This window comes from Bos grunniens, chromosome 18 (assembly GCF_055505025.1).
Source record: "Bos grunniens cultivar Pamir isolate PY7600 chromosome 18, Bosgru_T2T1.0, whole genome shotgun sequence".
In the NCBI taxonomy this organism is placed as follows: domain Eukaryota; kingdom Metazoa; phylum Chordata; class Mammalia; order Artiodactyla; family Bovidae; genus Bos; species Bos grunniens.
In genome coordinates, this window is record NC_141182.1 from 18,749,505 (window position 1) to 18,776,472 (window position 26,968).

The following is a 26,968-nucleotide window of genomic DNA, read 5'->3' on the forward strand; positions in this document are numbered from 1 at the left end:
CACTGATGGCCCAGAGTTAGGAAAACATAGGAAAGGGTTTCAGTCATAGTGATGCAGCGTATTTTTCATCATTATTAAAGTTTTAGTATGTAGAGAGGAAAGTTCGGCAGTGCTTATATGTTTCACTTCTGTTAGTGAAGAAGTATTGTTTTATTATTGTTAGTGTCTCTTTAAAATTACCAAAGTGTTCACAGTCTTCCAAAAATTTATGTATAAATATATATAGATTGGTAGGTTATCAAGATCTTTTTATATTGCTCATAGGTCTTAAATTTTTTAAATTATTTTCAGGAATTAAGGATGAATTTAGTGACAGTCTTTACAAGTTGACTTACAAGTCGATGAAGAAGCGTTGTTATGATCAATGCTATATCGCCAAGAACAGACGTATTAGAAATAGTCTTGAAATAGTAATCATCAGGCTTTACTTTGGAGTAGAAGAAATAGTGTAGAAGAACTTAATAGTACTTCGTAGGTAGATGTGACTGCTAGTAACTTCTTCATCTTTTAAGAGAAGGTAGATGGTAAATGAGACCTATGTAAGTTGACCTTTGAATAGCATGAAGCTTAGAGATACTGACTCTCTGCAGTCCAGAATCCATGTATGACATAGTCGGCCTCTGAGTCTACAGTTCATCAGTGTCTGCAGTTCCTCCATATCCACAGTCTCAACCAACACGGATCCTTTAGTGCTGCAGTCTTTACTGTCGAAAAAGAAATCTGTGTATAAGTGGACCTGCACAGTTCAAACACATGTTATTTAGTTGCCAAGTTGTGTCCGACTCTTTTGCAACTCTGTGGACTGTAGTCCGCCAAGCTCCTCTACCCATAGGATTTCCCAGGCAACAATACTGGGGTGGGTTGCCATTTCCTCCTCCAGGGGATCTTCCTGACCCAGGGATTGAACCCACATCTCCTGCACTGGCAGGCAGATCCTGAGCCAGTAAGTAAGCCCCTCAAACATGTGTGTTTAAAATTTATTTGGTTTAAGAGATTTAGCATGATGAACCAGGCTCAGATAATTTTTACAATCAACATTTAAAATTTTATGTATACCCTGAAAATATGACTTCTTGTGATCTGCTGATTGACTGCTCAATGAAAGTATCAGGTTTATTGTTTCTATTTTGTTTGATGTTTATTGGATTAAGAAAGTTACCAGGTTAGGAATATGGAGGGGTTGATTTATCAGGATAGTGGCTTTCTGTTTGACTTTAAATATTGTTGTTGTTACTGTAATATTAGTGGCTTGTTTGTGAAATTTGTTTGGCAGGAAGCTAGAGTTGCAGTAGCTTTTCCTTTAATCACTATCCATCATTATTATTGTTATCTTGAAAGGAAGACGCTACCATGTTGGTTTATTCTGGCAAAAACTATAACATACTTTGAGGGAGGACTTTGATAAAATTTGTTAAAAAGAGTACAACTTGAGTAAACTAGGAGTATGCAGACACTTCCATAACCTGAGGAAGACTGGCACTTTCAAACCAGTGTACAACATAGAAACATTTCCTGTTGAATCAGGAGCAAGACACTGATACTTGCCTTTACCCGTGTTATTTGGTCTTATCTTGGTAGTTTTCCCCCATGCAGTTGGGCTAGAAAATTGGCTGGTTAGAAAATAAACATATAAAAATCATTAGCTTTTCTATAGAACTGTCAGAAAATATAATTTTAAAAAGGAAAAAAGATTTCACTCATTACAGCATCAAAACCTCTAAAATTATTTAAAACACATCTAGAAATGTGAAAAAAATTTAAAAACATTATGGTGGGTGGCATAACAGACTTGAAGATGTTAATTCAACTCATTAATTTGTTAATTAATGTAATTCAAATATAAATCCCAAAGAATTTTTTCAGAGGGGAAAGAGTAACTTGTGAAAGTGATTCTGAAGAGTTGCTGAAAGAATAAACAGATAAGAATAGCCGAGAAAACTGTGGTATTGAAAACTGTGCATGAGTTTGGGGAGGAGTAGTTTGGTACTATTGTTTGTTGATTTATACACAAATTTTAAAGTGTAACCTGGGCCCTAGAAAAGGCAGAAATAGCAGTAGATCTGAAAAGAAAGCCTAAGACCTGACCCAACTGTGCATGAATTTAATACATTATCAAAGGCTTAATGTGTGTAAATCAGGATTTTTTTCAAGTGCAAGGGAAAGAAAATGAACCATCTTGGTTTAAGCAGAAACCAAGCAAGACACTTGCTTTGTCAAGTACCTGGGATACCCGTGGGGTGGCATTTGCTTCAGTTGTTCCAGAGGCTAAAACGCCCTGTCTCTCCCTGACTTTGCTTCTTTCTCAGAGTTGGCGCCATTCTCTTCTTTTGCTGCTGGGCTTCCTTTTTGCAGCTAGAGGAAAAGGAGGTGTGGCTGTTGTTGATTCCGGGCTTCTATTTTCAGAGCTCAAGGTCAAAGAAGAAAGTGACCTTCCTTAGAGTCAGCATGTAAAGTCCTAAGGAAGGACATCACGTAGCGCGCTGGGGTCACGTGCCCACCCCGGGCCATGTCTGTCGGAGGCTGCACTCGTAGGGTCACCCATGCCTGCTCCTCCCCAGAACTCCACTGGCCCTGCTGTGCGGTCTCATCAGAATCGTAGGAACACTGGGAGAGGAGTTGCTCCACAAGGGAACTGGGTAGGTTAGAAGAATTACTGAGAGGGAAGCAGGGGACAGGCCATTGGGCAGACTGGGGCAGCAAGTGTTGTTAACAAACAGGATGGCATATTTAATAAAGGGCACTGGATACTTGATTAACTGTTTGGGGAAAAAGTTATATCCTTGTCTTTCACTGTGTTCAGTTAAATTCTAAATGAATAAATGGTAGTTAATTTGGAAAAAGGAAAAAATTAAATAACTAGAAATATAGTCAGAATTTTTAAAGTAAACTTTATTTTTTTGAGGAGTTTTAGGTTCACATTACAATTTGGTGGAGAATACATAAATTAATTCCCATTTTCCACCAGGGCCGTACATTTATTGAAATCAGTGAATTAATCATCCGAAGTCCATAGTTTACATTAACGTTTACTTTTGGTGTTGTCCACTTAATGAATTTGGTTAAATGTATAAAGACTTGTGTCCGCTATTACATCATTCAGAACAGTTTGTCCTAAAAATCTTCTGTGCTCTGCCTGTCATCCCTCCCTCCCCTCAGCCTCTGGCAGCCAATTATCCAACTCTCTCCCTAGTTTTGCCTTTTCCAGAATGTCAGATAGCTAGAGTCCTACAGTATGTAGCCTTTTCAGGGCTTCTCTGGTGGCTCAGTGGTAAATAATCAGCCTGCCAATGCAGGAGACACGGGTTTGATCCCTGATGCAGAAAGATCCCACAGGGGGCGAAACAGCTAAGCCCGTGGGCCATGACTGCCGAGCCTGTGCTCTAGAGCCTGAGAGCCGCAGCCACTGGGCCCACACGCCCTAGCGCCCCCACTCTGCAAGAGAAGACATTGCAATGAGAAGCCGGAGCCCAGCAACTGGAGGGGAGCACCCCGCCCTGTCCCCCCCCACCCCAACCACGTCTCTGCAACTAGAGAAAAGCCCGTGCAGCAATGAAGACCCAGCCGGAAATACGTTTAAAAAGTAAATAGAATTGAAAAGTGTGTAGCCCTTTCAGATTGACTTCTTTCACTGGGAAATATGCAGTTACCTCTGTGCCTTTTCATGGCTTTGATCGCTCATTTCTTTTTAGTATTGAATTATATTCGTTGTCTAGATGTACCGGTCTATCTCGTTACTTACTGAAAGGCATCTTGGTTGCTTCCAAGTTTTGACAGTTATGAATGAAGCTGCTATAAACATCTATATGCAAGTTTTAGTGTGGACCTAAGTTTTTAGCTCATTCAGATTAATACCAAGGAGTGTGCTTGCTGGATCATATGTTAAAACTGCCAAACTGTCTTCCAGAGGGGCTGTGCCATTTTGCATCCCACAGCAGTGATGAGAGTTTTGCTGCTGCGTGTCCTTGGAGCATTTGGTATTGTCAGGGTTTTGGATTTAGGCCATTCTAGTAGATGAGCAGTGGTGTCTCACTGTTGTTTTAATTTGCAGTTCCCTAATGGCACATTATGTCAAGTATCTTTTCATGTGCTTATTCATCATCTCTGGAAGTTTGATTTTGTTTTTGGTGAGGTATCTGCTCAAGTCTTTGCCCATTTTTAAGTTGGGTTTTTTGTTTTCTTACTATTGAGTTTTAAGAGTTCTTTGTATATTTTGGATATCAACCTTTTATCACAGGGGTCCCCAACCCCCAGGCGGTGGTTAAGTTGTGGTCCAGGGCCTGTTAGGAACCAGGCTGCACTGCCGAAGGTGAGCGACGGGTCTGGAAGTAGAAGCCTCATCTGCCTTCCCATTGTTGTCATTACAGCCTGAACCATCCTATCCCACCACCCGACCACACACACCTCCATGGAAAAATCGTCTTCCATGGAACCAGTCCCTGGTGCCAAAAAGTTTGGGGACCGCTGCTTTCTCAGATTATGTGTTTTGCAAATCTTTGTTCCAAGTCTGTGGCTCGTTTGCTCATTCTCTTGATAGTTGAGTAGTTTTCTAATCTCAAAGTAAAAAAGCCTTTTGAATACACAGAAAAGGGAGACTTAAAAGCAGAGATTGCAGACTGATGACCTAACGGCTAGATCAGACCTGCACACATGTTATGTTTTCCCTACACTCTTTGGTTTATCTTGTAAAAATTGTGTCCAAATTTTAAAATTAAAATTTTGCCTAGTAGTCCGGATTTCTGGCTTATCTTAAAAAATGGGAAGTATTTTTGAAATATTTCCAGTATTTTCACTTCCAGGCAGTGCTGGACTCACATTGCCGAGTGGCAGCCGCTGGCCAGCCCCGAGTAGCTGCTGCTTCCTGTCTGTGGGACATGGGCTTTCCTGTTGGCACCTTCACCACTAGTGAGCCCTGCCTTTTCTTGTTATATTTATTTGCCTTAGCTGTTCTCTTCAGGCAGAGACTCATAGGTGTAAATCTGTTTTTTAAAAAGTTTTTATACACATTAAAAAAGCTTTGCAAAATGGAAGACTAATCAGAAAGAGTTATTTGCTATCTATTTCAGAAGGTTAATAGCCATAATGTATAAAGAATGCTAATGAACCAATAAGAAGATAAGACAGATCCAACATAAAGATCCAATTAAAAGTTTATTTTTAAAATTAATTCCCAGTAGACTGTAAGCTTCATGATGGCAAGGACCATGTCGGTCTTGTTCAGTGGAGTATCTTATCACCTTATTCAGTGCCTCATACTTCAGGTGTTTATTAAATTGTTTTTGTCGTTTAATCACTAAGTTGACTCCGACTCTTTGTGACCTCATGGACTATATAGCCCACCAGGCTCCTCTGTCCATGGGATTCTCTAGGCAAGAATATTGGAGTGGGTTGCCATTTCCAGGGAATCTTCCCAACCCAGGGATCAAACTGGTGTCTCCTTCAGGCAGATTCTTTACAACTGAGCCACCAGGAAAGTCCGTTTAATAAGTAGCCAGTGTTTATTGAGGTTTACTGTGTGCAAAGTAAGCAGTAAACCCTATGCCAAGCCCTTTCCATATTCTTGTTTAATCTCTGTAGAAACTCTTAAGATGATAGTATTAGTATTACTGTCCACAGTTTGCAGGTGAAAAAGGGGCGACCGGGAGAGGTAGAGCACCTACCCGGGCATACCTGTCAGTGGGAACGCAGAGGTTTGACCCCAGCCTGTGTTCTTTAAGTGGACTTGCCAGGTGGCTCAGTGGTGAAGAACCTGCCTGCTTGTGCAGTGGACGTGGGTTCAATCCCTGGGTTGCAAAAAGTCAGACACGCTTAGCGACTGAACAACAACATGGTGTTTAAACTGCTTTGTTAGTTTCACCTAATAGTTTGTTGAAATGAGTTGAAAAAGAATACAAATATCCAATAAGCATTGAGAAAATTCCTAACCTTAATAGGAATAGTCTGGCGTGCTGAAGTCCCTGGGGTCGCAGAGTCGGACACTGAGTGACTGAACAACAACAATAGGAATCAAAGAATAAAAACACAACAGTCTCCATTGGTGTGGAGGTTGGGGAGGGACTGTCGTGCATTTCTGTGGGAGACCTTATCATCTCCCATTCTGGTGGAGAGTGTTTGGGGAGAAACCTTCACAAGTGTTAACTGTTCATGCCTTTCACAAAAGGCTTCCACTTGTTAAGAATTTATTCTAAGAGAGAAATTAGTTGATTACAGGTTTATGTACAAAGACAGCGTTATAATGTGAGTTATAGTAGCGAAAAACTGGAAGCAGCTTAAACGTTTAGTGATAAGGGATTGGCAGAATAAGTTAGGTACACAGGGATACCTTGGGCATAATGCAGGTTTGGTTCCAGACCACCACGATAAAGAGCAGATTGCAATAAAGCAAGTCACACAGATTTTTTGGTTTTCCAATGCACATAAAAGCTATCTTTTTACTATTCTGTAGTCTGTTAAGTGTGCAATAGCATTAGGTCTAAACAAATAATGTACATAACCTTAATTAAGAAATACTTTATTGCTAAAAACCGCTAACCATCATTTGACTACATGGTTGCTACAGACCTTCAATATGTAAAAAAATACAATATCTACAAAGCGTAATAAAATGAGGCTTGTCTGTATTTATATGTTGTATTTATATACAGTCATTACAAATAGATTTTTATAGTATCAGATGACATGTGCAGTGGCCATGGTATAGTCACTTTGTTTTTCCACTGACTTTAAAGTGGTGTGTGGAGTAAAATAGTTTGCAGCAGGTATTTGGTGAGTGTTTGTGTCTGGCACATAGTCACCACCAGCTGTGTTTGCTGCTTTTTTGGGGTAGAGCTATAGGTGGTTTTTAAGTGTACCCCCTGGCGTGTGCTTTACAAACCACTGTAAACTTCCTTATTTATTTCAGAGTTTATTTTGTTGTTCTTAAATTTGAAAGAATATGGGAACTTGAAAGTCAACCTAGGTTTATAAACATTATGTTTTTGGTGTAAATGAACTCTTTGTGAATCAGTTTGTCTTTATTTTTTCACTTAAGCTCAAAAAAATTTTGTAAGCAGTGCCAGGACTTACCCCAAAAGATCTCAACAGTACAGAGGAAAAAAAAGGGTAAATTATAAAAGCCGTTGTTGGTTCTGTGCCTGTTTTACCAGTAGTTTAACACAGCAGGAGACACTGCAAGCGCTCATGTATTTATACAGCAGTGTTGAAGAAGGAAACGGCAACCCACTCCAGTATTCATGTCTGGAAAATCCCATGGACCGAGGAGCCTGGTGGGCTACAATCCATGGGGTCGCAAAGAGTTGGACATGACTGAGCGGCTTCTGTGTATGTGTATGTGTCTGTTCTTAAATATCAACTAGAAATAAATAAATAAATGAAAAATAAAAAATAAATATTTTTGTATTAGAATTGTATGGATTAAACACATCTACATGTCATTGTTATATTTAAAAATATAACAAACTTCTGTAGAATGAACTATTCTTGTTGACATTTTAACCTGTGGAAAAAGAAAGATTCAGCCTCTTTTTTTTTTTTTTTTAAACTCTTCAGATATTTGAGTACCTTTCATTTGAGGGATAAATCTGATAACTGAGCTTTTATTTCAAGGTAATTTATCCTTAATTGGGAAATACTATCAACTATTCTTTGAGCTACCCAACTTTATCCAGATTTGGTTAGATCCTACTCAGAGTGGCGGAGGGAGTTGAGAATTTTTACTGATAGAGGGAAGAATGAATGCCTAGGATTAAATAAAGCAACTCTCAGGTAGTCGTTTCTTTCTTCTTGCCTCCCTTTTCTTTGTCTTTATACTTGCTCGAAAGTAGTAGCAGGGTTGTGTGGCAAAAGTTAAGAGGCTTAGAGGAAGCAGATGGTTTTCATTCTCTCTTCATAGCAGTAAAAAGGGAAGGAACAGGAAATCAGAGGAAAACCATCCTTCTGAAACACTGGCCTAATAAAACTGTGATCCCAAAATTGAGAGCAGCAACAGATGATGACATTTAAAAGGAATGCTCTAATTTCTAGGAAAGCAGGTCTGAACACCTCTTAAAAGAAGAAAGAAAGGAAAACTTTATAATTTAGTTCCATTCTCTGCAGTTTTACTCCCATGTCCTAACCAAGGAGGAGCTGACATAGCAAATAGCACAGTCTTCAACTATGAATAACAGTTTTAAATGCCTATGAAGTTTGCAAACCTGAAGTGTGTATTTTAAATGATTTTATGTTGTCATCCATATTTTCTTTCTCCCCCCCCTTTTTTTAATCTTAGTTTATAGTGAGAATTATTTGGGGTGTGAATACTTTTCTACATAAAGAAGAGTTCAAGGGCTTTTTCTTTTTCACTCTGATACTGGTGATCTTCCTTGAAATATTTCAAAACTTCAGCTTTTTAAAAAAAAAAACTCCATGCTCATTGTGGATATTTTCTGATAGCCATATCGCTCTGTACATGCAGACTTATTTCCTTAGGCTACGTTCTGAGAAGTGGAGTTACCCTCTCTGACTCTACGTCCGTATTTTGGGGGCCAAATTGCCCTTCTTTCTGGTTCTGTCATTTTCCACTGTGTGAATGTCTATTTCCTTGGATCCTGGTCCTGAGCTTATTTTAAGGTGTATAATATCCCTTCTGTGACATGTGGGCATGATCATGGTTGGATGTACATACGTCATCTGAGGTCCCTTTTTCCAGAAGCGATTCTCTGTGCTGCAGCTCTGGCGACACAGAGTTGAATCGGAGAGTTGAGTCAGCAGGGAGGCCTGTGAGCCAGGGATTCACTGTGAACTCATTGGGGCTGACAGCTGGACAGGAGGTAGGACCAGGACTAGAGTGGTCAGGAGCACTGAGGAGGAGCTAAAGTAATGCTTTTGGCAACTTGACCAAGGAGGTGCCAGCTGAGCTTCTCAGAGGCTGAGTAAGAAGGTACTCCAGGCGCAGGGCCTGCCTGTGCAAGGGTGGGGCTCTTGCAGAGATCTGGCATGTTCCAGCACAGTGCCTTGTGGCTGTACTGGGGAGAAGAGGCATCAGGAAGTGATACAGATAGCTTGAGGAAGAGTGATCACGTGGAAGATGGCCCAGAGAAGGGAGAAGCTCGGGGCAGCGAGATCAGCTTAGTTTCCATTTCAGGGAAACAGTAACTAACGCAGGGAGGAAAGTCCAAGAAGGAAGATTAGGTTTTGCAAAAAGACAAGGAGTTTCATTTTGAACTTACTGAGTTTGAGGTGACATCTATGTAGACGAGTCTAGCTGGCAGCTGGAAATACAGAATGGGTATGTGTGTGTGTGTGTGTGTGTGACAATTTCTTTGTGTGTGTACTTAGTCACTCAGTTGTGTTCGACTATTGTGACCCCAAAGACTGTAGCCTGGCAGGCTCCTCTGTCCATGGGATTCTTCAGGCAAGAATCATGGAGTGGGTTGCCGTTTCCTTCTCCAGGAGATCTTCCCAACCCAGAAATCGAACCCAGGTCTCCTGCATTGCAGGCAGACTCTTTACTGACTGAGCTACGAGGACAATTTCTTTGTAAAAATCAAATTTTAGAGCCTCCTGAAGATGTCACTGAGACTGCTGTAGGCATCACCCTAGGGCTTGCTGTTACTCACCTCTTTTGGTTCCTACTTGCATTTGGAAAACATCACATAGTGCACCTCATAAATCCCTGCACCTCAGACCTCAGTTCCATGCCCCAGAGGGAACTACTGCGAGCATGCATTCTTCCTGAAATTGCTCTTGCATGTACACACACATTTAAGTCCCTAGAATAGATGAGAAACCAAGAGAAACTTAGTGCTACACTCACTGCGTCGCATCACGCGAGCAGTAGCTTCCCAGATGTGTCCTGTGTCTGTTGCTGCGTGCCTGCTCTGGGGCCCCTTTCTGTTCATACCTTCCAGGCGCCTGGTTTGTGACCTTTTGGTCTGCAAAGCTAGATTATTAGAATAACGAGTCTTTTGCCTTCAGGTGTTAGTTTTCTTTAATGATATTTTTCCTTGTTATAAAAATGCATACTTAATATATATGCGTTTTAAAAGATAGACTGTATACATCAGTGTATGTGAACTGTGTGAAAGTCACTCAGCTGTGTCCAACTCTTTGCGACCCCATGGAGTATAAGTCCGTGGAGTTCTCCAGGCCAGAATACTGGAGTGGGTTACTGTTCCCTTCTCCACGGGATCTTCCCAACCCAGGAATTGAACCCAGGTCTGCTGCATTGCAGGCAGATTCTTTACCAGCCGGGTCACCAGGAAAACCAAGAATACTGGAGTGGGTAGCTTATCCCTTCTCCAGAGGATCTTCCCAACCCTGGAATCAAACCGGGGTCACTTTAAACAAAGTGAGTCTCTACCCCAAAGTTCGCTTATCAGGTTTGATAATCATAAACAGTATGGTATGTGGACCCTGTTCTATGAGGTGGAGGTTGGGGGAAATACACATGCATGCACACGTGTGTATTTTCACATGCAAAAATTTAAAGAAGACGCAAATGACTATAATCTCTCCAAAAAGATAATAATGATTCCTGTTAGAAAAGCAGACAACAAACAAATACTCGCTGGTGGTTTAAAAAAATTATAAAATTATACACAGTGATATGAAATAAAAACTAAAGGTCTCCCTAACTCGCCCACCATGCCCTGTCCCTAAGGTGATCACTGATAACAGTTCTCCTTCCAGAAAACTTGTAATGCAAATAGAAACGTGTTGTGACTTTCTCTTGTGTGTTTGCGTATGTGTGTGTCTTTTTTAATGTACATGAAAGGGATCCTTTCTTTTAAACATAACAAATCTTAGGTCTTTCTCTGTCGAATCAAACAGCTCTTCTCCATTCTTTTTAATGGATTATTGGCTATAATTCAAGAGAAGGTCAATGAGTGTTCCTATGATTATGTAATTGGACCCCACTGATGGACATTGAGGCTGTTTCTAAATTAGTTAGTATTCCAGATCATGCTGTGGTGAATATCCTTGTTCCCTTATGGAAATATTCTTGGAGGATTAAAAAAGGGGGATTTGTTTTTAAACAGCTTTGCAAAAAGCTGCACATACTTAATGCAGATATTCAAATTGATGAGTTTGGATGTATGTTTACTCCCATGAAACCAGGGTGGTGATATGTCCAAGGCAGTAGATATTTGGGCTTCCCAGGTGGTACAGTGGTGAAGAATCCATCTGCAATGCAGGAGACATGGGTCTGATACCTGGGTTGGGAAGATTCCCTGGGAGGAGGAAATGGCAACTCACTCCAGTGTTCTTGCCTGGAAAATCCCAGGGACAGAGGAGACTGGCAGGCTACAGTCCATGGGGTTGCAAAGAGTCAGACATGACTGAACATGCATGCATCCATCCATGCAGTAGATATATCCATCAGCTCCAAAAGTTCCTTGTGTCCCCTCACTTGCTTGTGGTAAGAATACCCTGAAATCTACCCTCCTAACAGATTTATGACCAACTTAGATAGCATAGTCAAAAGCAGAGACATTACTTTGCCAACAGAGGTTTGTCTAGTCAAGGCTATGGTTTTTCCTGTGGTCATGTATGAATGTGAGAGTTGGACTGTGAAGAAGGCTGAGCGCCGAAGAATTGATGCTTTTGAACTGTGGTGTTGGAGAAGACTCTTGAGAATCCTTTGGACTGCAAGGAGATCCAACCAGTCCATTCTGAAGGAGATCAGCCCTGGGATTTCTTTGGAAGGAATGATGCTAAAGCTGAAACTCCAGTACTTTGGCCACCTCATGTGAAGAGTTGACTCATTGCAAAAGACTCTGATGCTGGGAGGGATTGAGGGCAGGAGGAGAAGGGGACGACAGAGGATGAGATGGCTGGATGGCATCACTGACTCGATGGAGGTGAGTCTGAGTGAACTCCGGGAGTTGCTGATGGACAGGGAGGCCTGGAGTGCTGTGATTCATGGGGTCGCAAAGAGTCGGACACGACTGAGCGACTGATCTGATCTGAACAGATTTTTAAGTGCACAACCCAGTATTGTTAACTGTAGACACTGTGTTATACAGTATATCTCTAGGACCTGATTCATCCTGTTCGACTGAAACTATATCCATTGAACAACTCCCCATGCCCCACCCCACTCCAGCCCCTGGCATCCATCATTCTATTCTCTGCTTCTGTGAGTTTGGCCGTTTTTAGAGTGTGTAAGTGGAATCACACAGTATTTGTCTTTCTCTGATTGGCTTATTTCACTTAGCATAATGTCCTCTCAGGTTTGTTGGTGTTTCACACGGCAAGATTTCCTTTTTAAGGCTGAATAATATGTCATCATATTGTTTCCTTTGACTGTTCATCTGTCAGTGTATTTTTGGGTTGTTTCCGTATCTTGGCTACTGGGAATAATGCTGCAGTAAACGTGGAAGTGCAAATACTCTTCCAGATCCTGATTTTAATGAAAGATGGGGGATTTTAAAGATTATTTATATAAATATCATTTATCACTTATACAACAACCTCTTAGATTGTAGTGATTTACATTTTTACATGCAGCATGTGAATGCCTTTTCCATATGTCCTTGTCAGAATTGTTTATTATTAATCTTAAAATTTTGCAGGGGAGGAGTATCTTGTTATTGACAGTAACTGAATAGACTTGGTCAGTTCCCTGGGGACTCAGATGGTAAAGAATCTGCCTGCAAGGCAGGAGACCTGGATTCAATCCTGGGTTGGGAACATCCCTGGAGAAGGAGACAGCAACTCACTCCAGTACTCTTGCTTGGAGAATCCCATGGACAGAGGAGCCCAGTGGGCTACAGTCTGTGGGATCACAAAGAGTCAGACACGACTGAGTGACTAACACATGACATGTGCCTTCATATAGGTCTGAGGTTACAGTTAAAGAGGACTTCAGTTATGGAACTGAATGGCTTGACCTTGATGTGACACTGTCCTCAGGCACATTGCAAGCTGGGCAGGTGTCCCCCAGGAAGCAGTGTTAGCCCCATACAGATTTTGGGTGAACTGCCGGGGCAGTGTTGAGCAGAGGGGCCAGCAGTGGGTCATCTGCCCGCCTTGGCCTGGCGGTATCAGGGAGACTGCCATGTTGATTTTGGTTCTGAGGTTGCAGGCACTGCTAAGAGACTCACACCCCACCCTGGGTTGCCCAGCTGAAAAGGTGTGAAGCAGTTCTTCCCTTTTATAGCCAGAGAAGTTGAGCCTTTGAAGACTGTTTTGAAAGGCTAGCATATCTCCTCTGGGGGAACTCTTCTCAGAGCAAAAGTGATTTTTTCATGTCTTTATGACCTAAATTGTCTGTGGGTACAGAAGCTATTTTTTTATTGACATTTCTTCTTTGTTCCATTAAATTTTTGTGTTATCATTAATTTTTGAGTTTAAGTTTTACCCCAGCAAATTAATTTTGAGTCTCATTTTCTAAAAATTTTGGGTTGGGGCATCCTCTCCAGTTATATAGAGGCACTTTTTTTATCATATTGCTTTTATATACTTTTCCACTTTGCTGCTCACTTTATCTTTTAAGAAGACATTGCTATCCTAATAGAGGGCACTGTGTTTCTGTCACTCAGGAATTCTGATCACAGGAGAGCTGTGTTTTGTAATTCTAAGATGAGAAACTGTACGGTTGGGTGCGTACCACACAGCAGTGTTTGCTAACTTAACTAATACCGAGTTTTAACCCAGAAGTGGAAGAAACTGAAGTTTTCTCTGTGTAGTTGATACCAGAGGCATAATTAATGTGTGAAAGCAAACTTGCACACTTTCTCCAGTTTCCAGCCTTTATTAGGTCATCATGTCACTCAAAAGTGTGCCAGGCATGTAGTAGGCACTCCAGAAATGGGACTCAGTTCCTTTAGGATTTTTAAAGCACCTGGATATACGTTGTACCATGCCATTCAAATTATGCGGTCCATGGGGAAAGAGCCCCTCAAAATTATCTTAAAATTTTCATTGGAAGTTTATCTCCTGATTGTACTAAGATTTCTCACTTAGTTCTTTAATAAGCATCTTACATAAAGCCGGTTAAATATAGATGAGATAGGTAAGAATGTTTGTGTTTGGCTTGGGTAAGGAGATGACCCTGGCAGGCCTGAGATGGTTTCTCTGGTTCTTACTGTTCAAATAGTTTTTTGTTTTAACAGCCCTTCTTTTTCCGCTTACTCCTCTTTCCCTCCTTCCAGTATGGAAAAGGCAAATAAGAGAGGTAAGATAAGCTGTAGAATCATATTTTCCTAAATAGGAAGATAGTTCCATGGATTATTAAAATTTAGGATATTTTTTTCCTTCCATAACAGCTTTATTTTTAATAGCTGTTAACTGCTAGCATACCAGCTGTCTCTCAGTAGGAGAATGCGTCAGCAAACAGTGTTAGGGTAGTCTTTCCCTCCCTCCCCCGGTAATTATTTTTTTAATTATGAAAGTATGATAACACATTTACAGGAGACTTGGAAAATACAGGGAAAAATTACATATAGTTCCACTATATATTATAATTATTTTTAAAAGTAGATAAATAGATATTTTAGTTGGCATTTCAATATCAAACTCCCCCAATTTATTAGAATGAATAGACAGAAAAGTAGAAGGATATAGTACACCTGAAAAGCACTATGAACCAATTCAACATAATTAAGATTTATACAATTTTCACACAACAGCAGGACACAAATTCTGTTCAAATTCCCGTGGACTATAAATCTGGAGACACTGGAACATATCCAGGGTCATAAGAAATGTGCAAAAATTTCATGGTCTGTCTGAGGTATTGAAATCATAGAGTCTGTTCTCATATCACTGTGAAATTATGTTAGAAATCAACACCAGAAGTTATCTGAAGATAACCCACGTTTTCAAATGCAGTGTGACAGTTACCAAGAGAGCTCTTTAATTTAGCCATTGAAAGTGTGGTAGGGTAATCTTGTTTTAATGATTTGTCTCATAAAACTATCATACCTTTCCTCCAAATTAATGTGTGCTAATTAGAAACTTGACAGCCTAGTGATAAACAGGAGTTCTGGAATCTTCTCCACCTTGTAATAATGCCGAGTTCAGAAATCCCTTACAAGACCTCTGTTGGCTTTGTGGTCATCTGAAAGTGACTTGAGGTGACGAGGACCTCACCACCCTGCAGGGCGACCTCTTTGCACTTCCGGAAGCTGTCATAGGAAGGCACTCCTGCTCGTCTGCACCCTGCCTGTGGGGAAGCAGCGTTGGGTATATGTATCACACACACAAACTGCTTCACATCATGAGTATTTGTTTCCATCACTAGATGGACACCACCCAGGGCAAGGATCATGTGTGACTAGCTTTTTTCCTTGTAATACCTTGAACACAGATACTCAGTAGTGTTTGGAGGATGACTTCTTACTTAGTTTCATATGACTTAAAGATTAACTAGAGGTTGGGCTAAACACTTTTTGCCTGTTATTTGAATTATAAAATGTGTAAGTTTCTCTGAGATCTGCTCTTCCTGAAGTGGATCCATGATGAAAATAGCCTAATCTGAGCATCAGAAAAGACCCCTTAGTCTACCTGATGCATGATCTCTATAGTTCTGAGAAGCAAAGGGTAATTTAAAGTAAGGGTATGTGTGTGTGTGTGTGTGCGCACGCGTGTGTGTGTGAAAGTGATAACTGAGGACTTAAGTGATGGGTGGGTGAGAGCTGGCTGGGAGGGTGTGTGTAGGAAAAGCTGATCAGTTCTGAGCAATGATTAAAAGGTTTTACTACAGACCTTTATAACTATGAAGGTTTCTACACTTGATCTGAGCTCAGAATTTTTTTAAAAAAATGTGTAAGTGGGCCTTTGTAGGGTAGCTAACAGTCAAATTTAGGAGGTTTTTCCCATTGGTTACAATGGAAGTATTCTACAGTGATATGCTTTCAAACCACAAATAAACTGATAATTCATAGCAAATGATCTAGTTAGATAAGAAGTCCATTGTTTGGTTGTTTATTTGTGGTTCTCATCCCCACCAAAAGTGCAGAAGAGTAAAGCAAGCCATAAACTCTCTAATGACTAATGATTTTAGCTGTTGTCTCTCAGAAACCGAAGGGGATGACCTTAGAGAATATATTAAAAGCTGAGAAGCTTAAAAAAAAAGTCTGAAGATACTAGGGTACCTGGAAGGCACCTAGTTAAGTCAAGGAAGACTTGACTCCACTGGGAGTCTCTGGGTTTAGTGGCAGAACTCCCTGGAGTTTTAAAATCCAGTTTTCCTGTTCCACAGTGAACAGGCACAACGCTGCTGTCGGTCATTCCTTACCAAATGGCCCAGCCGTTGGACACCAACGGCCTGAAAATGCTCCTGGCTGCTGCTCCCTAGGTTGTGCCTGAGAACTCTGAGGCCAGAAAAGGAACACAGCTGCCCTCAGGCAGTGCCTGAGTATGGAACTCGAGTGTTTTGACTCTAAAAAGAAAATATCAGAAGAAGCAGAAACTACTGATTAAAGTTTACTCTGCCACATTCTGTTAACAGCCAGTGGATGTTGAGATTTGGTCTTCTTTCCTTTCCTTGCAACCATTTTGGGTCTCCTGGTGTTTCTAGCTTCCTGTGGATCCCAAACCTGCTCTGGACCTGAATGGGCTTGCAGCTGCGGGCACACCCCTCCACTTGGAGGCTGCCCTGCCTCCCACTGCCGCTCCCCCTGCCGCCGCCGGCATGCTCCCCTCTGGTGCTTGGCACCCATTGCTGTTTAACTGGTGTCCTTCTCCTGGCTTCCTGGTTCATCGCAGCTGTGCTAGACCGAGATGACCACCAGAGCATCCTCAGTCTGGTATATTACCTCCAGCGACCTGGAGCTGGGCCTCACGTCTTGTCTGCATCCAACCCAAGTTTTGCAGATTTCCTCCCATTTCATACTGAGGGAAACTGCTGGTGACTCGGACAGTAAAGAATCTGCCTGCAATTCAGGAGACCCTGGGTGGGGAAGATCCCCTGGAGAAGGGCATGGCAACCCACTCTAGTATTCTTGCCTGGAGAATCCCATGGACAGAGGAGCCTGGCGGGCTACAGTCCTTGGGGTCACAAAGAGTTGGACAGGACTGAGTGGCCAATCTTACTTTCCCTCCTAAAGGTAGCTCTTCACAGCTGCACCGCCTTGTTAAGGAATGCGGTTTTCATTTTCTTCTGTTCTGATTCTTCGTTTTCTTCTGTAGTAACTGACTGCACGCAGCTCCCCAGCCAGCCTTCTTAGTGTTTCCTTTCACCTTGTTCATCCGTTCCCGCAGCGCCTCAGACCTCAGACCTCAGCCCTTGCAGGCACCCTCACTCTTCTCTTCCCGTTTCTGGTCCTGCCCTGTGGCCCCGCCATTGTGTCTGTGTGTGTGTGGCATTTCTGAGCCCATTTCTTTCCTGCCGCCATGCTCCAGACCTTGAGCCAGCCCTGCACTCGCAGTGATCTGTGAGCCATCCTTTCTGCATCCAGCCTTGTCTCTTTGCCAGCCCGTTGTTGGCACCATTGCCAGGTCTTAAAATCTTAAAATGCTCCATTTTTGAAGTCAGTCTTTCCCTGGTCCCTTTTAGAATCGTTTAAATAGTTCCCTGTTACCATCCGGGAAGGTCTGAACTTGTCGTGTGTCGCTCAGAGCCTGCTGTTGTCCGGTACTGCCTTCCTCTCGGGACCTGCTCCTCCCTCTCCTCCTCCCCCTGCCACAGGCTGTGCCCTCTGCTCGGTGCTCCCTGAGGGGGCCTCGTACCTCTCGGTCTCCGCAAGTCCTTTTAGCTCCTTTATGGAGCCTTGTCTGCCAGCCATTCCTTTTAGGTCTTTGTTGATACTCCCTGGCTGACCTATTCATTTGACACTTAATTCACTAAGCAGACATCATGAAAGACATGCTTTTTTGCTCCTGTGAGGAATGGATTTCAGAGGGGGAAGAGGGTCACCCCCACTGCCCAGAAGCTTGCCTGTGTCTTCTTGTGTTTATATCTACTGGATCAGAAGTGTAAAGGCAGAGTATAAAGGCCTTCACTTGAAATTTAAGAAGTTTTGAAATCACCAGCACTCAGCAAGTATTCTGCACAGGCAGATAATAAATGTGTGAGAGCTACTAGTACACTCCAGTAAGACTTCTTGGAATTTGGAATTTCTCGTTTTTAATTACTTTTGCATTTTGATTAAATTTTGTGCATTCCTATTTTAGCTTAGTGTGAACTATAACATTAAAATTAAGGTGAGAAATCTATGAATGTAAAACCTGCAGATGACTTTAAGACTTAATTGGGTAAGATTATTTAAAATAGTGATTTCTCATTAGATTGGCCTTGTCCGTATTAACTTCTCTGCTTTTTTTCTTCAGTCTGCATGAAGAAATCAGTGATTTTTATGAATATATGTCTCCAAGACCAGAGGAGGAGAAGATGCGGATGGAGGTGGTGAACAGGATCGAGAGTGTGATTAAGGAGCTCTGGCCCAGTGCTGATGTGAGTACCTGTCTGGGTGCTTAGGTAGTATCCCTGTGTATGTGCATCTGTAGAATTGTGGTCTAATGCAGTTTCAAAAACTAACCATTTTCTCCAGCCTTTAGATAAAATTTTGGGCTTCCTAATTGTTTGCGTTGAATTGAATGACTGACTTAAGACTACTTCTTTGTGGTACTGCTAAAGGCAAACTATATTTAGGAATCATTAGTATAAAGAGAAGAAAGACAAATCAAGCCTCTTTGTGTTGATAGCAGTGGGTTATTTGGATGTGATGTATCAAAACTCTGTTACTATTTTGTTCCAGCCTGTCAGTATGAACATTGCATAATTGTTTATAGCTGAATGAAGATGTCAGGTAGAAATTTGTTGTGTCATTTGAAGTTCATTTTCATAGTCTAATGTAGGCGTGTACTCTACTCTCCTGAAACTGCCGTTTCCTTCTCTTTTTCTTATCACTCCTTGTCTCTCAGTATAACCCCCACCCAGTGAACAAACTTTTGCCCAAGATTTCCTCTGCTTGTTTGTGGTTCTTATTATTGATGGTCACCTTGGGGGGCTCCTTTGAGGGTTTATTCTACATTTTGTTCATTCAAAGAAGTGATTTATTGGAATGCCTTCCTTTGTATTATGTAACTTTTCTTTAGACTGTGTCATGGGATGGCAAGAGCAAATCCAGGGAAGCTTTTTTGATCCAATTGGCAAAACAGAGAAGCTTCAAATAAGATATTATAGGTACAGGGAAGAACGCATGCAAGCATGCTTAGTCATGTCAGACTCTGTGACGCCATGGACTGTAGCCCGAGAGGCTCCTCGGTACGTGGGAGTCTCTAGGCAAGAATACTAGAGTGGGCTGCCGTTTATTTCCTCCTCCAGGGGACCTTCCTGACCCAGGGGTCGAGCATGGGTCTCCTGCATTGGCAGCTGGGTTCTTTACCACTGAGCCGCCGGGGCTTCCCACAGGGAAGAGCGAGCGACACTAGTCTTTTATCGAGCAGCTGCTGTGTGCCACGTTGCTGCTCCTGCGTGATCTAGATTGGTGACTCCCTGGGAGGCATTTGGCAGTGTCAGAGCCATTTTTGATTATCGTGACTGTGCCCCTGACACAGTGAGCAGAGGCCAAGGAGGTGGCTAGACATCACACGATGCACAGGACAGCTCTTCACAGCAAGGACTTACCTGCCCCAGATGTAAGGTTGAAGTTGAGAAACCCTGATCTGAATCAGTCCTCCTCCGGATGAGGGCGATTTTAGAACATGAGGCTGTGATTGAGTCCCTTGGTGCACCTCACCTCACAGGCTGAACTTTTTTCGTGGTTCATCCCTCATGGCAGCTACTTGTGTGCACGTCTGCCTGTGTCTCCCACCGTTCTCTGTGGGTAGAGATGGGCTGTGTGCTGGTGTTGTGCCGCAGTATGCTGCTATAGCGACAGTGCCTGGTGTTCTCTGTGGAGACTGCCTGCAGGCTGCCGCTCATCCTGTGACGGAGGCAGTCTGCCCGTAATCCAGGAATCTATGAGGAGATTCCTGCCTAGAGGAACAGAAGTTAAGGATTTGGGATTGTGTCTTTAGATTTTTTTAGGGCAGCAGCAGCAGTGAACATTCCTTTTGAAAGGTTTCTGTTTAAGTCCACATGTTTGATATTTGAACCTATATTTAAACTAACTTTCAGAAGTAGTGCTACTTAATACTACTTTCTGTGAGACATGGAATCTTGCTTCCCCGAAAGCGTGGTGGTAGGAAAAAAAATGCTCTTGTAGTACTAAAAGTGACCAGTAGAGGGTAGCAAAGTCCTACAGTTCTCCATGGTTTGGCCTTTCATCTGATATTTTTTGTTGTTGTTCAGTCCCTAAGTCATGTCCGACTCTCTGCAACCCCCATGGACTGCAGCACGCCAGGCCTCCCTGTCCTTCACTATCTCCTGGAGTTTTCTCAAACTCATATCCATTGAGTTGGTGATGCCATCCAACCATCTCATCCTCTATCACCCCCTTCTCCTCTTGCCCTCACTCTTTCCCAGCATCAGAGTCTTTTCTAATGAGTTGGCTCTCACGTCAGGTGGCCAAAGTATTGTAGCTTCAGCTTCAGTATTAGTCCTTCCAGTGAATATTCAGGGTTGATTTCCTTTAGGATTAACTGATTTGATTTCCTTGCTGTCCAGGGGTCTTTCAAGAGTCTTCTCCAGCACCACAATTGGAAAGCATCAATTCTTCGGTGCTCAGCCACGTTTATGGTCCAGCTCTCACATCTGTACATGATTACTGGAAAAACCGTAGCTTTGACTGCAAAGTGATGTCTCTGCTTTTTAACACACTGTCTAGGTTTGTCATAGCTCATATTTTAATATAACTTTTTCTATTTCAGGTTCAGATATTTGGAAGTTTTAAAACTGGCTTGTATTTACCTACGAGGTTAGTACATTTATGAAGCTTTCAAGGAATTGTGTATTTTTCTAGAGTTTATTTGACTGTTAAATATGTAAGAATAGAAACAAAACAGATTTATGAAAACTTACTTGTATTTTATTTGAGTTACCTTGTAATAGAGTATCACTACAGAGAACTGTTCAAGCCCATAACGTAACCCACTAACACAGATGTTAATGTAATATTATGGTCATGACCTGGTCATGCTCTAGAGCTCTGTACACTCAGGGAAGCCAAGTCTCTCAGTTTTTATTAAGAACTCATATTAGCTCCTGTCACCATATTCTGACTCAAAAATTTAGGGTATAGACTCTTCTCTGAGGAACGTCTTGGTCTTTTCAGGCCCCTTGTTATTTTAGTCTTCTCAAATGAGGGCTGTCTTGGCCCACAGCTGGGGATGAGAGTAGGATATGTGTGTTGGGGCTGCTTCGAGGGGATGGTAAGACTTATTGAGGATCAAGTACCTGTTCTTCAAGAATTAAACTGCCGTGGTTTTCATGAAGCAAAAACATTTCATCGTGCGTTTGTTTTTATTGTGGTAAGAGCACCCACCATGAGATTTACCCTGTAACACACGTTCAAGTACCCAGTATGGTATGATTAGCCGCAGGCATCCGCCATGGTTTCAATTTGAGTTTGCTTCAGCCTACTTTACCCAAACTTAAAATATGTTCAAGTGGATGCATCCTAGCAATTTTCATTCTTCCCATTGTTGTCCTAGGCCTACAAAACTCTGAAATATTCAACTTTGAGTTCTTTAATATTTTTTCCTTATTTAGGTTCTGAGCATCTGCAAAGCCTGAGTCATTCTTTCTAAAAATTTAATTTTTGTGATAACCTAGTTCAGATTTGAAAAGGGCACAAAAATAATGACAATGAAAAGTCTGAATCCCACCTCTGTCCCCCAGTTTCTCTGCTTGGAGGAGCTGCTGTTACCAGCTCCTTGCATATCCTTCCAGAGAGATTCTTTATATGTAAAAGGAAATGTGTGTTTCTTCCTTTCTTACACACATGGTGGCATACTGGATATACTGGTATGCCTGCATCTTGCTTTTATACTTGATAATGTAAGTCACGATTAACCAGTTAATTTCTTTCACTTGGAAGGTCTTAAGGTTTTTAGTACCAGAAGCCTTTATGAACAGGAAACATTAACTGATGTTTTTGAGGGTTTACTTCATTCAGAATCACCCTGAGACATGACTAGGAGAAGTAGGAGGTTGTTAAAATCGCCAGCCTCCACTTCCTGAAAAACAGTCCTCACCGACACATTTAGTCTTCATTGGGCAGTGTGAGAGTGAGAAATAAGTTTTCATCATGCTGGCAGTAACTTGCTGGCTGTAGCTTGAAGGAGTGACAGTGAGTACAGTTTCTTGCTTCTTTCAACAACTCCTGTCTGTGCTCTGTGTTCAGTGACATTGATCTTGTGGTATTCGGGAAGTGGGAAAACCTACCCCTCTGGACCCTGGAGGAAGCTCTTCGGAAGCATAAGGTTGCAGATGAAGATTCGGTGAAAGTTCTGGACAAAGCAACTGTAAGTTCTTTAACATTTCATCTTAAACTCTCCAGTTACTTATGCATGGAACGTGTAAAATTAAATTTTAATTTTGCACACAGTTGGATTGTGACTGATTCCTTCTGTTCATGATCCCAGTGCTTGCACATAAACAGTTGCATTTGTGAGACAAATGAATTGTTCTGGTTATCTATTTCTTTAAAAATTTTTACTCTATTTTATCATATAATACTGTATAGATTTTTTAATATAAAAAGTGTAAGTAAAAATATGGATATCTAATAAAGTTTTAGTTACACAGATAGTCTTCTATCATATTTTGTATCTTTGAAGAATTGTATTAATTGAAATTTTGTAGATCAAGTCATTTTAACTAATGGAGCGAACATTAAGAATTTTCATGGAAGCTCATTTTAGAAATAAATATGTCTATTTTAGAAGTTTGGATATTTGCATGTCAGGTTTTATTAGAGCGAAATGGGTGGTTTCTTTATTAAAAACTATTAATTTGGAAATCTAGTTCTGTATATCAAGTTTACTGGTCTCAGTTTTCTAATGCATGGTAGAAGAAGAGCTTTTTTTTTCTTTTTTTAAAAGAATTTCTGATACTTTGTATAAACCATTCCATCATTTTTCATTTGAGAATAATTATTACATTTTAAGTTCTCTTGTCTGGTTGTTTTTTGGGCTATTTGCAAAACTGACCAAAAATGCCAGTGACTTATTGTGTGTGTAGCTTAAGAATCTAGCAGTTTTCTTACTGGAAACAGTTTGGTGCTGTGGGCCGACATTCATAATTCTTGATCTTCTTGTGTTGGAAACAGTTCTCCAAAGTAGATTAATGTCGAGAAAAGTTTCTGTTACTTTGTTTCAAAACTCTCAATCAGTAGAAATTCCAAAATACACTGCATGAGTTTAAAAGCTAAATATGCAACATAAGATATCTAGACAGCCAAGTCTACTCTGGTATGTGTTCAGAATACTCAGTGTTTAAAGTCTTCCTGAGAAGGTCAGGATCTCAGCTCTGGTAACCTTCCGTCCTCCGACTTGTCATTTAACTTGTCTGACGTATTTAAGTTTTACCTTTCTTTTCTTTCTAGGTACCTATTATTAAATTAACAGATTCTTTTACCGAAGTGAAAGTTGATATCAGCTTTAATGTACAGAATGGCGTCAGAGCAGCTGACCTCATCAAAGATTTTACCAAGGTCAGAGAATTCATAGTGTTTATTCAATGAGACTATTAGAAAATGGAGTTATGTTTTGAAACTCTGTTGTGGTGGTGTTTTGGTATACTTGGCTAAACTATTTTTATATGTGTATTGCTGACAAATGCTTCTTTTCTGTGCGGTGGTTTTTACTTTCCTTGAATCTGCTTGTCATAATCAGTAATTTATAGTGTGGCCTCAGGTAAGAATTAAGGGTTGAGGAAGCCTTTGAAGAGCTTCTCTGCCCTAGATCCTTCCTCTTAGGGAGATTCGGGCTGAGTCATGCCACGCAGTTCACTCCTGTCTGCTTTCAGTCTCGCAGGAGTTCCAATTAAGACCCTCTCTAGGAGCCTTTTCTAGGTCTTAATCCCCGAGTCACCTGCGCGGTAGGTCCTGCAGATGTCCTTCCCTTATCTTGGAGTGATTTAAGTCTGTTTCTGCTTGTTCTGTTTTCTTCCTAGAGAGTTCACAATTTATCAACACCATCTTCAGCTGGACGCATTGGCTTTTTTCTCCCTAAACTAAAACTCTGCACTGCTTTGGCTTAAATTATCTTTTCTCTCCATTTGATTTTTTTCTTTAGCAGTTCTTCGAGTTCACCTTTTTATTTTTATGTAAGAAAAAATTATAACTCTCATGTGATAAACATTATATTCTCATGTGAAATGTGCAGAGAAAGAAAATATCCTTAATCCCATTCTTTTGGAGATACTGGGTGTGTGTAAATTTTCTTTTTACCAGAAAAGAAACTTTTTAAAAAATTGAGAATAATACACATAATTAAAAAAAAAAACCTATTATAAAAGGGTAGCAAAAAGTGAGTTTACTTTGTCTGCTTAGATCAGCTACATAGGATTTGCCTTCATCAACTTCTTTTCTTTGTTTATCATCTTCTTGAGATTTTTCATTAAAGAAATAGCATACCATATATATGATGTCATACTTTTTTTTTAAAACTTGCTATTTTGGAGGATTTTTGTGTCAGCAGTCAGGAGTTTCTTGAGTCTTCTCATTGGCCACCCTCCTCAGGATGGGCCATGCCTTGTGCAGGCAGCTCTCCCCGTGTTGCTCCCAGTGTCTTCTGCTTTTACAAAAAGCGCTTGGTGAGCATCTTCCACGTCTGCATCTTTCTTTACACTAATACATTGTAAGAAGATTCCTGGAAATGGAATTTCTGGGTCAGAGGATATATGCAGAGAAAATTCTCTTGGCAGTTTGCTTAATTGTTCTTTAAAGAGACTACATCTATTTCCGAGTTCAACCATAGTGTTTAAAAATGTTTATTTCTCCATATTTTTGTTGTTTCTCACGCTCGCTTACTTTGACATGATTTGCCAAAGTATAAACGCTTTTTTTCCTTAAGGAAGCGGTGCGTGTGCGCTATAAGCGTCAAGGAAAGAATGGCGATTAGTGGCTTCGTTAAGGCTCCTTTCTCCACGTGTGTTGCCGGCTTTGTTCTCGGAGTCCCTACTCCGGGGCCCTACTTGCGGAGAGGACTTACTGAGAACGAGCTTAAGTGAAAGATGGACTCAGGCTGTCCTCCTCTGCCCCCGCGGGTGTGCGCGCCCTTCCTTGTAAGGCACGGAAGGTGGGCTGCGTGTTCACCTGCCCTCGCCGAGGACCGCAGGCAGGGTGACCTGCTCTGGGCTCCGCAGGATCACCTGGAGGGCCTGGTCTGCCTGTGCCGTTCTACTTACAGAAGTGGTTCTTTAAAATCCCACGGATTGACTGCTTTGAGAGTTGAGACGTCGTCCCCTACCGTTTCTTTTATCTATTTACAATCGAGACTTGTTCAGTAAATCATAAAATGAGTGTCACGCGATAGGTATTGCTAGTGTTCTGTCCCATAGTGAATGCTGGGGTGCTCTCTGTGTTTGGGGTTTTAGATGTGAGGACACAATCCTCAGTTACTTAGAGCTTACTTTTTTATAGTTTGTTTTTAAAGTGCGCAAGTATATATCTTCACCAAAGTTCGTCATGTAAGGACCAGTTTATACTGAGAGACCATTTATGCTATTAATGTTCCAGCTATTACTGATGTAGGAATTCATTGAAAATGTAATTTTCTTTTCCAGAAATATCCTGTATTGCCATATTTGGTTTTAGTATTGAAACAGTTCTTATTACAGAGGGACCTTAATGAAGTATTTACGGGTGGAATTGGTTCTTATAGTCTCTTTTTAATGGCAGTAAGTTTCCTTCAGGTAAGTAAGTTATACCCTGCTAGTGTACACTAAATGTTTTTTGTTAAATAAATCAGCTGGGAATCATTTTGGAAAAAAATTTTACTCAAGCTCTAATTAGAATACTTCCCTTGGTTACTGACAACTTTTCCCTTTAAACCCTTTAAACCAGGTACCTTTTTTATAATTTAGCAATTAAATATTTTAAAATCCCAAGGAAAGAATTTTTTTTTTTTTAATCTCATGTGTTCTAATATTTTTGAGACTTTTCACTACAAATTTTAACACAAAAAGTATGGTGCAGTTTCCATAGGTGTGCATAGTAACATAAATGCCAAAAATAAGAATGTCTTTCTAAGCAGTTACTATTCTAAGTGGAGACTTACAGTTGAGTCTCACTCGCTGTCTGGGTAAGATGTGTTGGAAGTCTTAATATCCTCAGTGAGCGTGCTCATGTGGTACAGCAGTGTTGCCAGCTGCCTGACTCTGCTGGTGAGTCAGAATGACTTCCTTGATGTTGGGCCAAGCCGACTCTCTCAACATCCTGGGCAGCTGTGAAATCCAGCCTCGTAAATTATCCCCCACACCCGTGGGCTCCACCTACACCCTTGGGTTCCACCCGCGCCCATGGCACTTTCGGTTGTCTATAACACAAGTACTGTTACAATTAGTCTTCTCTAACTCTATTATCTGTTGGCTGCTCTGTGAAACTAAAATTGTAATAATATTGTTTATAGAAGTTAGAATGTCATTTACTGTCCTCACCTTGAATTCAGAGAAAATCCAATGTAATTTTTTTTTTTTTTCTTCTCGTTTTAGTTACATCCCAGGGAAGATGCTTGCATCCCCAATACAAACTATGGTGTTCTCTTAATAGAATTTTTTGAATTATATGGACGACACTTCAATTATTTAAAGACTGGCATCCGAATAAAGGATGGTGGTTCCTATGTGGCCAAAGATGAAGTACAGAAAAATATGCTAGACGGCTACAGGCCATCCATGCTTTATATAGAAGATCCTTTACAACCAGGTATTGAATTTAGGTAAATTTATGGACATTCACGAAGAGGGCATTGGGAATTCCCTGGAGGTCCAGTGGTTAGGACTTTGAGCTTTCACTGCTGAACAGGTTCAGTCGCTGGTTGAGAAACAAAGATCCTGCAAGCCACTCAGCTCAGTCCAAAAAAGGCTTAGTCATTATATTGTACTTTAAACTCTCTTCAGGTGAAAAATTAAGGATTAACTTGTAATTGTAGTCAT

At 41.1% G+C, this 26,968-nt stretch overlaps 1 protein-coding gene, 1 long non-coding RNA gene and 2 other non-coding genes across 5 annotated transcripts in view; 3 read left to right on the forward strand and 1 right to left on the reverse strand.

Moving 5' to 3' along the window:
- Window positions 1-26,968, forward strand: part of TENT4B (terminal nucleotidyltransferase 4B) — a 71,567-nt gene that overhangs the window by 36,966 nt on the left and 7,633 nt on the right. For both annotated transcript variants that reach the window (XM_086350589.1, XM_086350588.1), the window contains exons 3-8: window positions 18,253-18,376; window positions 20,737-20,783; window positions 22,212-22,332; window positions 23,415-23,522; window positions 25,598-25,726; window positions 26,525-26,738. In XM_086350589.1, coding sequence (XP_086206715.1) covers window positions 18,253-18,376; window positions 20,737-20,783; window positions 22,212-22,332; window positions 23,415-23,522; window positions 25,598-25,726; window positions 26,525-26,738 — 743 coding nt within the window. The remainder of the gene's footprint in view (window positions 1-18,252; window positions 18,377-20,736; window positions 20,784-22,211; window positions 22,333-23,414; window positions 23,523-25,597; window positions 25,727-26,524; window positions 26,739-26,968) is intronic.
- On the reverse strand, window positions 403-2,564 carry LOC147353189 (uncharacterized). The gene is made up of 3 exons (XR_015145449.1): window positions 2,222-2,564; window positions 1,546-1,610; window positions 403-704 (listed from the first exon to the last, which is right to left on the reverse strand). It is a non-coding gene; the product is annotated as an uncharacterized LOC147353189 (long non-coding RNA).
- On the forward strand, window positions 15,433-15,514 carry LOC147353190 (small nucleolar RNA U2-19). Its single transcript, XR_015146732.1, has one exon. It is a non-coding gene; the product is annotated as a small nucleolar RNA U2-19 (small nucleolar RNA).
- LOC147353191 (small nucleolar RNA U2-30) lies at window positions 15,658-15,727 on the forward strand. The gene has a single exon (XR_015146739.1). It is a non-coding gene; the product is annotated as a small nucleolar RNA U2-30 (small nucleolar RNA).